We start from the raw sequence: 17,996 nt of genomic DNA on the forward strand, positions 1-17,996 counted from the left end.
CCCACCTCCTTGGGGGGTACTACTCTAACTCTTCCTTGGGTCACACAGACCTCTTGGTGGACTGGCCCATTCACCCCTGTCTCAAGGCAGACTGATTTCTCCCTAAGACTGGAGGCTCCCTCCTTAATGGTCCCTGAGAAAGAGACTCTTGATGAGGCATCTGCAGCCATGGCAACAGGATGCCTTTTTAAAGTGAGCCTGGAGATGCCCTTGCACGTGTGAGTGTCCAATGACCAGCACTCCAACCTGAGAAGGTACAACTACTGTCAATAGTGGTTGTATTGAATTTGCAGGGGTTGACACATCCCATGTAGGTGGCATCAGTTCCTGAAGTGGCTGGGTCCTGTGGGAAACACTGACACCACTGGTATAAGGGTGTGCAGAGCAGGGTGTGTCAACATCGTGGGAAGCAGCCTGGGGAGCTCACAGCTGCCCTTCCCTCCTGCTTGGCACAGCCAGGGGCAAAAAGAATGAACGTAAGGACACTTCAGATCCTTGGGGCTGTCTTTAGGTGCCTGTTCTCTCTGGCTCATGTGTTTGAGCAGAGCTGGCTCTTCCTGCTCTTGCTTGGTGCCTGCTGATGGACAGACATTGTGGCACTGGGCAGCAGGACCTACTGTTGACTCACCAAGCCCTGAAGAACTCTGAGATCCTTGGAAGGTGAATGCTGTTGGCTAACTCAGCAGTATGATCATAGGCATGGCTGGCCTGTCTTTGGCCCCAGGAGAATGCAATGAAGACCCTTTAGGTTCCTTCCAGTTGACACAGGCATCCCTGAGCCTCTGCCCAGGTCCTGTCCGTGCCTCCTCCTCAGTGCCCCTGTCACTTTCAGCTGGAGATCCTGTCAATCATCATTTCCCTCTTGGTAAGGCTGAGCCTGCCTTTCTCACCCCACTGGTGGTGGGGTGGGAGACTGATGAACCCCGGCACTCCAGGACACTCCAGAATTCAGAAAAAAGATGCAAAAATGCATCCTTTGAGAAAACCTAAGCCAGATTTTGTCAGTTCTATGGACTCCCTATCGAGTCCCAGTCAGTGAAGGCTGCTGTTTTGAGGTGAGCCTGCCAACATCTTGTAATGAACATGTCTGTGATGATCGCAGCAATAATCCTGATCCTATACACTAAGTGTGGACCAGGTGCCAGCATCAGGCTGAGCATTTTTCATATATTATCTCATTTCATTCTCCCGACAATCCTGAGATCCTATAGGATTTACGTTTAGAAGTGGTATCTGTCAGTGTTTCATCAGTAGCACAATACTCAAAGAAGTTAACTTTTAAACAGAGGTTTATTTAGCTCACAGTTTTAGAGGTTCAAGTTCAAGACAGGGCAGCCTCATGGGTGTGGCCTCTTGTGAGGGTGGTAGATCATGGGTGGAGAAAGGATCACATGAAATCCAGGGAGCAGAGACCACAGCTGGGCCTCACTCAGGCTTTTATGACAACCTTCAACAACCTTCGTGAGGCCAACATTGTTGTGTAACAGGTTAGCTACCGCCTACAACACCAGCATCCCATATGGGCGCTGGTTCAAGTTTTACTTCCAATCCAGCTCCCTGCTAATGGCCTGGGAAAAGCAATGGAAGAAGGAAGGCCCAAGTGCTTGGGCTCCTGAACCCATGTGGGAGACCCAGAGGAAGCTCCTGGCTTCAGACTGGCCCAGCCATGGCCATTGCAGCCATTTGGGGAATGGAGTAGCAAATGGAGGAGCTCTCTCCCTCTTCCCACACTCTTCCCTACCTTTCAAATAAATAAATCTTAAAAAAAAAAAATAAAGAACTATCTTCTGAAGTCACCCCTGAAATAACCTAAGGACCTCCTACCAGGCCTAACTCCTAAATGTCACAACAGATTAAGTTTCTACATCCCTAGTACTATTAACTTAGGACTTCTGGGGTTTAAAGTCTTGCATGTATTCAAGAACTAAATGATACTGAAACCATAGCAGGAGCCCAGCAAGATAAATGAACTCTGTCCAGATCACACAGCTACAGAAGTGCAGGGACACTATTCAAAACCAAGACATGCACTATCAGGACATATATTTTTAACCATTGCAGAAAACTTCCTCTCATTGGAATGCCTTCAGAAAGACGCCAGCTACTCAACAGCCATGTTTTCCCAAGGTGGTGGTAAGTCATGCTGGCCTGTGCAGGCCCACCCTTAACCATGGTGCTCGCCTCACTGATGAGCCTGCTCAAAGGCAGACACATCACACAATCCTCCTGAGGAACAGGGACAGCCCAGCACAGACAGCAAGCTCAAAGCTTTCTAAGGTCAAGGTCAAGGTTTGGCCAACAAGCATATTTTCAAAAGCCTTCATGGCCTTTACTAGTGGATGGGTTGATTGGAATTTTAAGAATGCCCTGAAGAACCAGGAGTACAGATGGCTTCTTGGGCAAAACTCATCTTTTGGCTGTTTGGAGCCAGCTGTGGGTCTATCAGGGCAGAAGACACAGGAAGAAACTGGAGAAGTGCGTGTGCGTGGGGTGGGGTGGGGGGCCGGGAGAAAGGAGGGTGGGAAACAACCTCACATACAATACCAGCTCTCCTAGGCTATCTTGGGTGCTCTGTATTACTGAGTTCCTGGATCTCCCTGTGGACCATTTAAATTAAAGCTCATAGCCGTTGTGTGGGCATATAATGAAAACAACTGATGCTGCACTGATTAGCCCATTACTCTCAACTGTTGGAGAACAAAATGATCTCACAAGGGGCCTCATCCACTGACGTACAGCAGTCGGGCTCTCACTCGACGCCTCAAATCAGCCGCCACAGCAATAACAGCTGGGGTTTTTGTCTCAATATTTGTACCCGACTCCAAAGTGATTTGGCACTGGGTGAGGGTTATTTTTAAACACACAGCTCTCACAGCCAAGTAACATTTTAAATGGTCTCCAGGTGTCATGTAAAACTTACAGAAATAAATAAAAACAATCAGCTGCCAATTTGGGCCTTTGATGATATGAATTCCTTAACAAAGGGGCTTGTCTTTGGTTCCTCCTCCATTATATATTCATGTATGACAGGCAGAAATTCATTGTCAGCCACTCAGCAGAGCCCCGGTGTTGAAAACAAAAATAAGAAGGAGGCTTCCCCAAAAAAGGTAAAAATAGAAGATCAAAAGAGCAAAATGAATCTTCGAGTCCTGCCCTTGCTGAATCAGATGCTTAACAGCCTAAGTATTCATGAGGCGCCAGTGTTTGTCCCCCTCGATTCTGAAGAACTCCTTACTCATTTACTGATCACAGATATCGCTAGTGGTGATTCAGAGTAAACTGCCTTCCAGTGACTGCGATCATTGTAAAACGTGCCTTAAACGACAACACGCATGAGATGGCCCTGGTCTCCCAGTTCTATTGCCTCCTCTATAGACTGGAACCCTGGTAATCTTGTCTCTATTTGGAAATTAAGCCAATGTCAGCATGCCAGGATGTCTGCAATGGGTCAGGGATGAACACATGACCTCCAACTTACGTAACTGGACAGGTAGGTGAGTGTGTGGTTGAGAAGGGGAGAAAGGGACAATTTCCACGGTAGCTGCAGGTGGCGCCCTGCCCAATGAGAGAAGAGGAGGAAAGTTCTCAGATGCCACTGAATTGTTCAGTACCTGCTCACTGGTGTGTATGCTCTGTCCTGCTGAGGACAGAGAGCATGTCTGTTTCACACTCTACTGTGGAGGCAGGGCCTAGTCCAGTGTTTGGGACAGAGAAGACTCAGTATTTACTGGGTGGGTTGGTGAGGTTCACAGAGGAGTTATGTTTTTGGCATCCATTAACCAAAGAAATTCCCACCCTGAACAGCCTTCTGGGCTAGCCCCGGAGCACAGGCTCCTTTGTCTACAGGGCTGAGTGGGTGTGAGACTACAGCAGACACAGTCTTCCTAAACGGCATCATCGCACCCCGTTTCCAGGGACGGGGCAAAGCTGGAATGCCGGCATCACGCTGCTGATGCTTCCTTCTTGTAAGAGGAGAGACATCGAAAATTTTCTTTTGGAATTTTCATACGGGCAATTCAGTCACCTCGGGAAACAAAAGTCACAAATGAAGCACCTGGGGGCTGGATTTGGCTTGCAGGGGCTGGTTTTCAGTCTCTGAACCAAACACATTCATGTAACGATTTGAATCAGGAGGAAAAAATGCATTAATAAAAAAAATTGGAGGATTTTAAAGGCATTATGGTGATACGCAGTTAAAACGTTCCTTCCACACTGCATCGGCTGAGGGCAGTCAATGGCTGAGCAACGCCCCAGGACCCTACTAGTTGAATGAATTACCTGTAAACAACGGAAAATGAGTCCCTCTCCCCCTCCCATCTTTACTCTTGGACAAGGAGCCCCAAAGAAGTTTGTTTCAAAGGGACGATGGCATTAGCCGGCGCGCTCTTGTCTTGGTTTTGCACGCTACTCATCGGTTCTGTAGCGGCTAAAGGCCTAAGTCACTTCTCAGGCACGGTTTGGAATTGAGAGCTGTTGGCAGGAAAAACTGTATGATGTGCATGAGGTTCTGTTCCAGGCTGAGATGCCAGGCAGGTTCTGCGTTCTCTCCTGTATGTGAGAGAGGCTCTCAGGGAGCCAGGGATGAGTGACACCTGGGGCTATTTGGGCTCCTGAAGGGGCAGCGGTCCCCAGTGCTTCCTCCTCAGGACTCCAGTCACCAGGGGTGCCTGGGAATCAACGACATGGAATTCAATTTCTTCCTAAATTGTCCTCTGACTGGACAGCCACCTCCTGGGGCCCTGGAGTTGGGGTGGTTATTTTCCAAGCAGCCATTGCAACTCAGATGGCCCTAGAGAGGGAGCATGTTGTCCCCACTGCTGAGTGCAACATGTTCCCTCTGGCAAAATCCTCGAGATTCAGGGATGAGGGTAGGGACAGGATGTAAAAGGCTGGCTACACTAATTTTTGTTTCCTGTCTGATAATAGAAGGGAAAGGCAGACAGCAATAAAAGGTATTAGATAAAGAACTCAAAGACCTGTGTTCTGGCCTGGTTTCTTCCAAGAAATTTTCCTATGGCTGTGGGCATCACTTAACCTTTCTGGGGGAGTTTCTCTCATTTAACATGAAGTGGTGGCACCAGCTGCCCCCCAGGGTCTTGTCAGCCTATAATCTCACTGATTCCAGTTGGGTTGGCGCTGTTCTAAAATGGCACTTCTGCACTGGGGATCGTTTTCCAGACAGCAGTAAAAGTGGTGGTTGACGCCCAGATCCGCCCAGCCCTGCAAAGACAGCACATCTGGCCAAACTCTCAAAGATGCAACCAGCTCTCACCACACGGCATGTGAAGATAGTTAGGTGGCACTGGCCATTTTTCCTTTCACTTTTTATACAGACACCTGGCTCAGCTTGCATGGGGTGAATGCCCGGCCTACTAGGCTGCCACCTCTCTAGTTTATAGGAGATGGGACCGTTGAGGAATGATTTTTCCTACCTAGCTGGCTCTGCAAGGCCGAGGGAAGTGAACAATGGGGCTTAGGGAACTAATTCACGAAGGGATGGATCTGCTTGGGTGGGAGGTCATTTTAATAAGCACAATCCTGGGTTTCAATGAAAATGGGTCTTTTGTGGGAATGAGATCCAGATGTTTAAATTAGGATAGAGAAAGGGGAGAGTGGTGGATGAGGGGAGCAGCAGATATTTCCAAGTATTTACTAGTAGAAGATGTGCATTTTGCATACTCTGCTGCCTAATGGATGTGCCATGCAGAGCCTTGGAGCAGTGCAGAGAGGGAAGCAGGTCTGGTGAGGATGAGGGAAATCTTAACAGGGTGTGCCCTTTCCAAACGGCGCACCTGCTGCCACTCAGCTCTCTACCTGCATCGTGCAATAATGTAGCCAGGAGTGAATGTGGCCACTTACATTCAAGTCAAAGAGCATTAGAAACCAATTTTAAAAATTCTACTTCCCAGAGTCACCAGCCACACTTGAAGTGCTCGAGTCATGTGTGGCTAGTCGCCGCCATACAGGAAAGCACAGATGCACAATACTCGTGCTGTCTTCATCATAGAAAGTTCTACAGGACTGTATAGTGAGAGTCATAGCCATTGTTGGCCAGGTTTGCTGCAGTTTCTAGATAGTCAGGGAAAGTTACACTTATACTCTTTTATATCAAGTTACCTGAGTTTTAATGCTGGCAATGAATAATACTTTTTTTAATATAGTACAAAAACAAAAAAAACAAGCCTCCCATCTGCTGGCTTCCTTCAACCCATGGGCAGCATCCCGAGTCACCTTAGTCATAAGTCAAAAAAGGGGGACCCTCTGAAGAGCTCTCATATGCCAAGTCCCAAGAACCCACACGTGACCTTGGAGAAATGGAATCATTTCTCCCTCCACCTCCCATCCTCCTCACCCCTAACTCCTCCTGAGTACTTCCACAGACAGGAAATGGAAACACAGGGCAAACAGAAATGTCGCTCCATCTCTCCCAGGTTCTGTGTCCCCGTGGCCTCCCTCCTCACGTTCTTCCCTTTGCAAAGCCACCTCCTCGAAGGGGACCAGTTTACTGATAGCATTACTAGGTTCTGGGTTCTCAGGACCCAGTTCTACAGGGAGATGGACAACTGGCTACAGGTGAGCTGACCCCTCCCATCTCGAGCATCCTGGTTGGAAGGGCAGCGGCCGCTGTGGACAGATTAGGCTGGTCAGTGGCCAGAGGCCTTCTCTCCAGCTTGGAGATCCATGAGCTGAGAGCTAATCATGGGGTGAGACATCCACTGGGTGTCACTGAAGCCACTGCCAGCAGCCAAGGGGGTGGGAGAGAGGCGGAGATGGATCCTACTGTGCACAGAAGCACTGTCTTAGGAGGGGAACTGACCACTTCCGCATGCCCTTGGCAGCTCTACGGCATCTCCCCACTGGGCTTCCCTTTTTGCTCCCGAGGGGAAACTCCCTAGAATCATTTTCCAAAGATGCAGGGCTCTTTTCTATTTTGTTTTAGGTGGAACACAGCAAACCAGATCCTAAACCAAATTTTCCAAGTCAGAATTTCAGCCCAGACACCTGGCAGCTGGGGTCTGTGGCCCCCTACTGGCCGCCAAGCTCTCCAGGACCGGAGGCCGGCTGAGTGCTGCTCTTGGAGAGGTTGACAGATCTGTTGATTCAAGCGCCTTTGCTGGTGAAGAACCCTTCGATTAACTCCGCCACATCCTCTTGACCCCAGAACATACACCAATGGGTTTTTAACTTCAGGGACTGACCCAGCCTTTGGTTAACGAGGGAGTGAGGTCAACTAGAAACCATGAAGCACCCTCAGATTCTGGGGTCTCAAAAGGTCGAAGTGCTGCTGATTGAAATGGAAAAACTATTTTTGATTTCAAAGCAATTTTTCCTTTTTCTGTAAGCTGGTGTGCTCCAAACCAAGCTAGTCATTTTAAGAGCAGCCTGTCATCAAACCTGGCGACTGGATGAGGCGGAAGGAGGGGGTGTTGCACAGCTCAAGTGCACCTACAGAAAACGCAGTTCTTCTCCCAGTGTTTTGGGAGCTGAATAGAAGTTACTGATGCTTTCCACAAAGTGCAATTTAATCCTGATTGCTTGAACAAATCACAATTTGCAGCGCAGAACCAAAAAAAAAAAAAAAATAAGGATTCTGGAGACATTTTAAGACATTCATTAAATAATGACAGCTCTATATTCAAAACCATGTCATGAGTAAACACCCCAATTCCAAAGACTGCTGAAACAAATAAAATGTTTGCATTTCCCAGAGAAGCCCAGGTGAAATATTTTGTAAACGAAGGAAAACAAGTCTCCTCTGTTAGAACACACCAATTTTCACTGCAGCACTGATTTGGCTCATTATTAACAGAGAAAAAGAAAAATCACCAGTTAGCTGGAGAACTACAAAATCAAAGGTAATGTGAAGAATGCACTGTTTTGGTAAAACGCTGCATTGCTCAACAGTTAAAGTAACTCTGGGGCATCTTAATTCTGTTCAGGGCCAGGACCACGCAGGGGATGTAGAGGGACCAGGCTAGTGTGTGCTTTGATTCAGGTTTAAAACTTCAACTTCATTTTGTTCTATCTTGTGCTAACCACCTACTATGTGCCAGGCTCTGTGAGGTGCTAGAGGCAATGCAGTGAGATAGTATCGAGGTATGTGCCAACCTTAATTTTTGTAGCCTCCCACTGGGTGCACAGCAATGCTATCTCTTTTAACCTACAAGACTGATCTAAGGGGTGGGTATTACTATTTCCATTTTTCAATAAGAAATGAACCCCAAGCCAGCCAGTTTGGTGGTACTGGATTGGCCTCTGGAGAGTTCTCTGGGAGAACTCTTCACATGTCATGCTCCCCCTTGGCCTCACACCTCCACGTCTGGGGCAGATTACGGAACTGGATGAGCTGTGGTCCTACATTAGAACTGAGTATCCTATCAAAGAAAAATCATGGCTCCTGAATTTTTCTGGGAGTCTATTACAGCCTGTGATGTCCCACATACACCTGCTCCTATGTGCATGTGTTGTGCTGTGTATCTTCTGATCTGTATGTTCTGTAGCAGACCAGTTACGAGTAGGGGCTCAGCTCTCAGCACACCTGAATTAGAGCCCTGCAAGAGTGTGCTGGTCAGTGTCACTCTGGGGAAGGCCTTAGCTTCTCTAAGACTCAGCTCCTTCACTGATAATAGAGGGTTCAGAGGATGCACCTTGTAAAGGTGCGGCAAGGATTCGATGTCTTAGGACAGGGTCTGCAAGATGCTCAGAAATGGAAGCCGGGGCTCCCAAGCAGCACATGCTCAAACATGGGGCTACACCATACTCCCAGTACCACACTACTAATAATGCTGGTGATGCTTTACATGTGGCCATTACATCCTTAGCTGCTAATCCGAGCATCTAACTCCACACACAGAGGAAGCTCAGGGAACTGCAGGACAGCCAGTCCATCCCTGGGTTTTCTGAACTGGGGTGGACAGTGCCCTGGGATGTCTAATCCGGGTAGCAGCCCATGCTAGCAGAGTAAGCACGCCTTGGGCTAGGAGTCAAGTCTGCCCTCAGTCTGTCTAAACTGCCCTCCTTCTCCTTCGGGAAAGGATTTTGTAATCCACTCACTCTTCTAGGCCATGCCCTAGCCACCTGGATGTAGCCGAATCAGAGTGACAAGAAAGGCTAGTGAATTTTCACCAAAACTTTACCTTTTAAAAAAATTAACAAATATTTTAATTAACAAATGTTTTTATTGCTTTAACTCTTGATTTGCTCCCCCCTTATCTGGCTGGCACAGAGCTCGGGACCTCTTGTTGATGTAAAGGTCTGGGGAGGAAGCAGCAGAGGCTGGGAGCTGGGCCCCTTTTGTCTGCCACCTTCATCCACATAAGCCCCATTGCAACTGCTTCGGCATCAAAGGGAACCTGAGACTACGTCACTCTTGAGAAGGTGAGTCCTGAGACCCTCCCAACTGCCCCTGATATGTCCTTGGTCTCTCGAGGCAGTCTTGGACTTGAGGTCACTTAGCTCCCTCTGGAAAGCCCATTCAACAATTCTGCTAAGCTCTGGCCCCGAGAGTTTGATTTGCCTGGGCATTGGCTGATTTACAGGGTGATGATACCCAGCACCTGGCCCCATGCCAGATTCCCATGTGTCCTTGCCTCTTGAGTGGATGGAAGCAGGGGTTGCCTGAACTGGCAGGCTACTGCAAAGAGTGGGGGTGAGTGGCAGAGTGGAGTCTGCACAGGTCACCTACGCAGCATGGGTGCTGCCCAGCCTCAGCCAACCATTGTACCGCCCAAGTGCGGAAGGTTGGCAGGGGTGGGAGGGTGAGGTTCAAAAGTAGCTGGAAATCTAGACTTTTATGTAAGATACCTCAGTTTTCTTTTTTTTTTTTTTTTTTTTTTTTTTTTTTTTTGACAGGCAGAGTGGAGAGTGAGAGAGAGAGACAGAGAGAAAGGTCTTCCTTTGCCGTTGGTTCACCCTCCAATGGCCGCCGCGGCCGGCGCGCTGCGGCCGGCGCACCGCGCTGATCCGATGGCAGGAGCCAGGAGCCAGGTGCTTTTCCTGGTCTCCCATGGGGTGCAGGGCCCAAGCACCTGGGCCATCCTCCACTGCACTCCCTGGCCACAGCAGAGGGCTGGCCTGGAAGAGGGGCAACCGGGACAGAATCCGGCGCCCCGACCGGGACTAGAACCCGGTGTGCCGGCGCCGCTAGGTGGAGGATTAGCCTAGTGAGCCGCGGCGCCGGCCAAGATACCTCAGTTTTCAAATGTGAAATGCTAACTTCAATGTTTGAAGGACATTCCACAGGCCAAAAAAAAAAAAAAAAAAAAAAAAGAACACCTCTCATCTGCGTGGGTGCAATCTGGTTGTGTTCTCGTTTGCAAACTTTGATTTAAAGATGGCCGAAAGCTGGATCCCTCAATTTCTGTCTTGGAAAACATTTGTCTTTCCTCAACCTCACAAATAATATGAAAAATGTAATGGTGGGTTCTGGAAGGACAAACTGTGCTTAGCATCCCTACATCTTATTGAGGGGATCTTTGTCAACAGTCTCATTGCATGGAGGTGCCCAGTGTGGACAAAGAACAATGGAATCAGCAGTGTGGAGTCCCAGGTCCTAATCTCTCTCTTCTCAATGCTACCTCCCACTTGCTGTTGACTTGAGGCAAGTCTCTGAGCCAGGGCAGGGTCTATGGTCCCACTGAGTGTGGTGCTCAGGATGTAGAATGGTAGGAGGCACATGCCACCCTCTAATACAAGAGCTGCTCTCTGTACCTTATCTACAGTAAGAGGTCATCCTGGAGACACCAAAGGTCCTTCCAGCACCTGCCTATCATGAGGTCACTGAGTTTCCAAAGCTGGTAAGTGACATCAATGGGAATGAGACCCTCAGAACAGCACACACTGGTTATCTGCAGACCTGTTGGATCCGCAGGCAATTTATCTGCTAGCCAGTGATTTATCACGTGCAGCCCACTCCCTGGGAACCGCGTGTGTCCTCAGGATGTGTCCCTGACATCTTTGCTCTGGCATTTGACAGCGTTATCTACTGAACTTCTGACTTGCTACGTTTGGTCAGGAGACAATGTCTGAAAATATCTTTTCTTCTCCTGCAGTGCTATTGAAAAAGCATTTAATGGCATGTTTTATTAACTAGGTTTTCTTATCTTCATTTCATTTGTCTGTATTTTTTTTAATTAGAGTTGAGCACTTTTTTTCCTCACCCATGATGATACGTTGGGCACAGAGGTGGCTGGTACAACTGGTGAAAGGCTTGGTTTTCCAGGGGCCAAAAACCCACAGCTCTGAGCTGCAGCAGAATGAGTCCTGACCACAAAGTCGGGCATGCAGTCTTGGCTTATTCAAATACAATCCAAGCATTGCTCACCTGCAGAAAACCTAGTATGTGAATCAACAAATCTATGAAGCAGGCGGAAATGAAATGGCATTGGTTTGGGTAACAGACTGGGGTCTGATTCAGAGAAGGCCGGTCCCTCAATTAAGAACCACAAATGCCACTAAGTTAAGGCCCTCATTTTTGCAGCAGGGGTGTCTGGAAGACACAGCCCCCAAACTGTTGAGCACCAAAGTCAATTGGCAATGGCCAGAAGTGAGAATCAATCATCTCTGGGCCTACAGTGCAAGTCAGGGAGAAAGCAGGATTATTTTCTTCCCCCTGTGAGTTTGATTTACCTTCCACTCAGTGGGGACCAGTTAGCCGAGTAAAGGGGAGGAATGACAGGGCCAATTTCACAAGCTTATGGGAGGCTCCGATGTTCTCCCCAGCAGGATGGCGGGGAATTGATGGCTTGCCTAGCTCAGTTCTTGGAGGTCAGTTCACACAATCTTGCAGCGCATGCTGGCCATACTTCAGGGGAACCAAGCCCCATGGCAGCCCTGGCAACAAGGATCCACAAGGCAGCGTGCTAGAATGGTTCATCACACGAGCTCTGCTGCTTATTAGTCAAGTAGTTGCCAGGCTTTTTGGAGACGGGCTACTCATCTCTACAAGGAAGGTGATGGTAAAAATCATCCCATCGAAGGGCTGCGAGGATGTAACCAGATAATGTACCTGGGGGGCGTCACAAAGTTCATGGAAAATGGAATTAAAAGATATGTTTATTTTGGTGCAAATTCCAAGATCCACGCATACAAGGGGTCTTCAAAATGTTCACGGAAAGTGTGTACCACGAAAAAATAATGCATGGATTTCAACTTATTTCTGGCACCAAAATAAACCTTTTAATTTCACTTGCCCATGAACATTTTGGCTTAAAAGCACTGGCTACACCGCTGGGTGTGAGTAACTGCGATTATTGTCTTTGTTACCATTCCAATCCCCTGTAGTGGTGCAGAAGCCTTAAGACTATGCTTTTCTTCTTACTCCCTTGTCGGGTCCCCTGGAGAGGAGAGGGTATTGGCTCCTTTCTTTATCTACTATACGCTGTACTCCACCCCCCCCCCCCACCCCCATACACACACACTGGGCTTGAGCCAAAAATGAGGTGGAGGTGTGTAGACTTCAGACTTTTCCAACCTGGCGCCTTGCTGTCAGGAGTTCCCTGGATCCCTAACTTCTCATTCAGTGTAACTGGGCAGGCCAACCTCAGCATCAACGGAAAGAAGTTTTTACGGTATTTCCACCCGTAGGAAGAATGGAATAATGGGTTCATAATCCCACTAGGAGCTGGCCTCCACAAACATTCCTTCTGCTAATTTTCAGCTTTCCATGAGATAATGCTGGGTCTTTGTTTTCTACTTCTGCTTCTAATTCATGCTGCCTAAAGTTAGAGTGCAAGCACAACCGAAATACTACGTTTTTGTCTTCTTAGTTTGCAATCTATTAAAGTTTACATGCTTAAAAATGACCTTTCCAGGGATAGGGTAGGGGGTTGAGTCTCCTCCTCCTTTCTCTGTAAAAATGCACGAAGACAATGTGTGACGCCTTCGCTCACTTCCGATTTCTTATTTCATCGCCAAGATTCTCGACGGTGCCTAAGTTGTGATTACAGAGAAGTGTTATAGAATGTCGATGTGGAGACGAGATTGGCAAGGTCTGGGGGTCGGGGCGGGGAGGGCTCTTTCAATGGAGATGTCAGCTCCAGCCAGTTTCAGAACGGCTCGCCATTAAGATGGATGGCTCCAAAGCCGTGTGCCTCCGCTGGAAATTAAAAACCCATGGAATAACTGATTATGATTAATTTTAAGTACTTAGCCATGTGAAGCCAAATGAGAGCGTCTTTAAAACAAAGCTATTGATCTGGCTTTGTTTGGAATTGAGAAAGTAATCGGATGCTGGGGGCTCCTTGCCATGGCGGGGAATGGGAGCTTTTTAAAATTCTTCTTGTCACAGGCTTTTGAAAGCCAACTTTGGGGCTCCTTGTGTCTCTGAACACCAGTTTTTTTTTTTTTTTTTAAATTCCAAACATCTGCCCATTCGATCCTGGACAGTGGTTTGATGGGAGTGAGGACATGGTGGGGAGAGTCAGGGAAGAGTCCTCCATGTAGTACAGGGGTCATTTCTTCTCAAAGTTGGGGACCCAGACCCACTGAGGTTCAGAAGCTCAACCTGCGTCTGCTGTCCCGGGACTCCACGTGCAGGTGCACCTGACTATCGTCCTGTTCTCTCCTCTCTCCCAGGCTGCCCTCCTGCAGGCAAGACAACGCTACTCCTGGCACAGAGAACTGCCAGGGGGGCTGACAGGTCCTCACAGCTGCTGGGTGGCAGCTGGCGACTTCCATTTCCTGGTCTCTTCCCAAGGAATTTCCCCATCTTTCTTAGTCTCTCAGCACGGGAGGAAAAAGGTGATCTGCTTCTGGCAGCCCTTTCTACAAAGGCTTTTTTTTTCCCCATGCAGGGAAATTCCTGCATACCCTTCCCAGCCCCAGTCTCTGGATAAAAGAAGTCCTAGGCTCCTGAATCTGGCCTGGCATCCTCTCTCGCGCACACACACACCGGTTGCCAGCCTGGGGTCAGAGTTTGGGTGAGGAAAGACCATCCATCTTAGGACTGACAACCTGCTGCCCCGGCAGTGGTGCCTGCCGTCTCCATACCGGGAGTTCTCGGCTTTCATGTGATCTCCAGCTGCTTGCAGCATCCGCAACCCTTTCGCTTTCCCGTGATTCCTCCTGGAATCACCTTCCTCCCTAACAACGTGCAGAGGCTCCCCGCAACCCGCTGCCAGTGTCTGCGGGGCCAGGTGAAAAGGATGGTGGAGGATAAACCTTCTTCCTCCCCCCTTTATGTACAAAGGGACATTTGCTCTCTTCGTTCATTCATCTATATGGCATTCATTCTGCTGGGATCAGACACAGGTAACCTGTGACTGTGTAAGTTTTTGTTTTCAAAGGGATGCTGAAGACATCCTACCCTCTTTATAATTCACTGGCTAGAACTGTACCATCGGAATTATTTTTAGAACCAAGCAATTATAGAACTTGGAAAGGGGAAGTCGCTCCCAAGAAAGAGCCCTTCGTTTTACAAATGAGAGAACTGAGGCTCCCAGAGTCACCGAGACTTGCCCAAGGTCACACGGCTAATTAGGGCTGGAATCGCTATCCCACCGTCAGTCTCCTGACACAAGTTCTACCACGCTTTCTTGCCTTCCACCCATGCTTCCCCCAAATCAGAGACAGCTACAAGTGCAGCTGTTGGTGGGAACAACTGGGATGTTTTCTCACACCACCCAATTTTAACGTGAATGACCCCAAAATGACTCCTACCTGACTTCCCACCCAGAATCAGGTTTCCTGGAAAATCCAGGACATGGAAAGACACAGTCATGCATGTTTTTTTTCCAGGCAAGGTGTACAGGGTAGGATTATGGGGACGGGGCACCTAAGCTCATCTTGTCCCTTCTGCCACTTTAAGGTCACTGTTTAAAGTTTGAATTGAAACCTGAGCTGACAGGAGCAGCGACAATGACTGGACTTTACCAGGCTGTTTGGCATCTCCCCCATCCTATGCCAAGGTCCCTCTCTGATTCTGGGTAAATCCAACTGACCCCCTGGTGCTAAGCCCCCTCTTCTTGGCCCCAGACCTGTAACCTGCCTCCTCTCTGCCCACACTCAAGCACACACTCCCCGGATGCGCCGGCAGGTGTTGGGGGGCCACTCCAGCCCATCTGTCTCACCCAGCAACAAACACCGCGGGAACATGGTGGGGAGACACGGCTCAACTGAGACTTAATTAGCAGGAACCCCAGTTCGTGGGAGGTGAGAAATCACACTTTGCTGCCTGCAAACACTTTGGCCAAGGTGAGCCGGAGGGATCTCCCGCTTCCCAATTTTAATAGCACTGCAGCAGCAGACCCAGAACGGCAGCCACACGGAGCCCCCTGCACCCACGCTCCCCCGTCTCCTCCCCACACGGGCACACACTCGCACGCACACACAAGGCAGCGATCGCAAAATCAACTCACAGGATCTCCAAATCGCGCAGTGCACGGAAGGCTCCATCTTCAATGCAGCTGATGTGGTTGTTGTCCAGTTGCCTGTGGAAAAGCAAGGGAGAGCGTGAAGGCTGAGCGGGGGACAGCGCCGAGGGGCTGGGCGGCCCGGGCCGAGCGGCCCCGGCCACCCGAGCGCCTGTCCCTCCACCCCCTTGCAGGCTCTGCTCGTCCCCGCCAGGAGCTCGTGCAGAGCCAGGCTGTCTGCCACGCTGCTCCGTCTCTGCTCTCTGACTGAGAGAACTGCACAGACGAGCGCACCAAAGCCTGTCAGGTCTCAGTAAATATTAATTGCGCATTTTTTTTTTTTAGGCAGAAGGGAGTAATTTCATTACATTAGGGCATCCAATCCATTACGAGCTCTTACCGTCATGTCACTGAAACAATTTCATTAAGCTAAAGGCCTGTAAATCATTGGAGGTCACTGCTCTGCCCTCCGCGACCTCCCAGAATGCTTTTTTCCTCTCTCCCTCGTCTCCCTTTTACTGGAAGTTGCAGTCCCCGGCTCTGACACAGGGCCAGATCTCAAGGCTTTATCTGCCCAAGCGCGGCGAGGGTGCATGGGGAATATACCAATTCCAAATTAGACTCAACTAATCTAATTTTATAGTCTTTTTATTATTCTAAGCACCAAATGTCTGTGGTGGTTTGATGTCTCCGTGCACTGTTAGGGGGCCCATCTGGTAGGTCATTGTATCGAAGCATTTTCTGACTAAATACAGATTCCCTCAAACTGCACCAACCGTCATCAACATTAAAGAAATTCATTGATGGGCGCGTCCGTGATGGGGGAGAAAAAGGGGTATCCTTATTGCCTTAACGATGTACCACTTACTTTAAATTGGGGAGAATTAAATGCACCTATTTTAGGATTTCTTTTGTACTTGTCTTTCTATTCCACAAGCATGAAAAATCCTGGCTTTTCCCAAGATGCCTTGACTGATGGACACTCTATGTGGGGACATGAGTGCTTTAGTGGAGAGATAACAGATACTGTTTTCTCTAAATCAAAACACATGATGTAGATGTCAGGCTATTTACCATGTCCCCACCCAACTTAAATCTCTTAGCCAGTGCCCATTTGATTCATTTCACGAATCACACAAAATGCTGTTCTAGAAAACGGTTCTGAACACCAGAGTATCCACCGCACTTCACGGAGCACATCATGGTCCTCTGGTGAGGGGGTCGGGACAAAACAAGTGTGGCCACACCGAAAATTCCTTTATAGGTTTCTTGTTTTTGTCTCAGGTTAACATGAGCCCCCCTCTCAGATGGTGGGATTTCCGGTTGCTAGAATTTTCACTGATAACCTGCAATAATTTACCTCAAGCAACTCCCTGGAAGAGCTATGTCAAAGCCACATTTGGTAAGCATCACCAGTGGCTTTATTTTCTGCCGAAGGAAGGCAGAATTAAAGTGAACATACTATCCCTGAGAAACAATGTAGATGCAGGATCGTATAAATGCGCGCGAATGAAACACGTACAATGGGACTGATGCCGGCTCTGCTAGGCTATCATGGGGAAAGGCATCATCACGGTAGATGTTCACAATACAAGACAGAGACATCAAGAACCCAGAGAGCAAACGGGTATTGCAAGCAGCAGAAGCACCCTTGCGTGGACCGGTGCATCACTCGCGTTCACCATGCACGGAGAACCTCACTAGTTCTTCCGAGACTCGCCCAGCTCATTCCTCTGGAGCCTTTCTTAACACGAAATTTGCTGAGTGTCTTTTGCGTGGGTTTCCCGTAGTTTCTGGGCTGCAGATACCCCGCCGAGGTTGTATTAAGGCAGTCCGGCGTTGCTGCCCAGCTTCCAGATTTATTGTCCGTGTAGAGGCCGATGCATCAACAACCCCCGCCCCACGCCAAGGCCACCAAACCTTACCCAGCAGAAATGCAGTGCAGCTGGCTTTTGGCTCCAAGAAATTGTTCAACGAACATGCTGAATTCGGCAAAAAATGGCACCACCCGCCTAAGTAGAAAAGTATCTAAATCATCAAATTGGGAAGCCCGGAGTAGTGTTGGACAGGCGGCAGACTGAGCGTGGTGCATCTGCTTTTGGGCAGACGTTTCGAAGAGGCCCTCGCTCTCAGTATGTTATTTATTTGCTGCATTTGTGAAGCCTTTTTCATCCCTGTCCTTTCAGAGAGCACCAGAACCTAAACAGCAGATGCTAACTGGACAGAATTTTACACGGGAGCAATGGGATCTGCTGGGGAGTCATAGAAAGAGAGGACACAACAGTGGCGGGAAGAGAATACAAAGGGAAGGAGGAGGAGATGGACAAAAGATTTTTTAAAGCAATCCACTCCTCAATGTCCCTTCAGAGTCCCGCACCCCAGGCCCCTGAAGTGGCATGGACAGTCTGAGAGAGGCCCCTGAGCATGTGGGTCTAAACAGCGACGGCTAACCCATGATCACTAATGTGATACTTAAATGTTTTTTAGTGGTTGGCTCAAATTGACAGCTACTTGTTTATTCGTAACGAGGAAAACTGAGCTGTAACGGGAGTGTCTGTGCCTGTGTTTTAGAGCCTATTTTAAAACACGTGAAATGCATCAAAATGTAAAATATTTATGTTTAAGTGTGCTCTTCTACAAGAAGGC

The 17,996-nt window shown here is 48.7% G+C and overlaps 1 protein-coding gene across 1 annotated transcript in view; it reads right to left on the reverse strand.

Annotated features, from left to right (window-relative positions):
* SLIT3 (slit guidance ligand 3) overlaps nt 1–17,996 on the reverse strand; it is a 642,229-nt gene that overhangs the window by 153,572 nt on the left and 470,661 nt on the right. The window contains exon 6 of the mRNA XM_002710368.5: nt 15,357–15,428. Coding sequence (XP_002710414.3) covers nt 15,357–15,428 — 72 coding nt within the window. The remainder of the gene's footprint in view (nt 1–15,356; nt 15,429–17,996) is intronic.

The sequence above is a fragment of the Oryctolagus cuniculus genome, chromosome 6, assembly GCF_964237555.1.
Source record: "Oryctolagus cuniculus chromosome 6, mOryCun1.1, whole genome shotgun sequence".
Taxonomy (NCBI): domain Eukaryota; kingdom Metazoa; phylum Chordata; class Mammalia; order Lagomorpha; family Leporidae; genus Oryctolagus; species Oryctolagus cuniculus.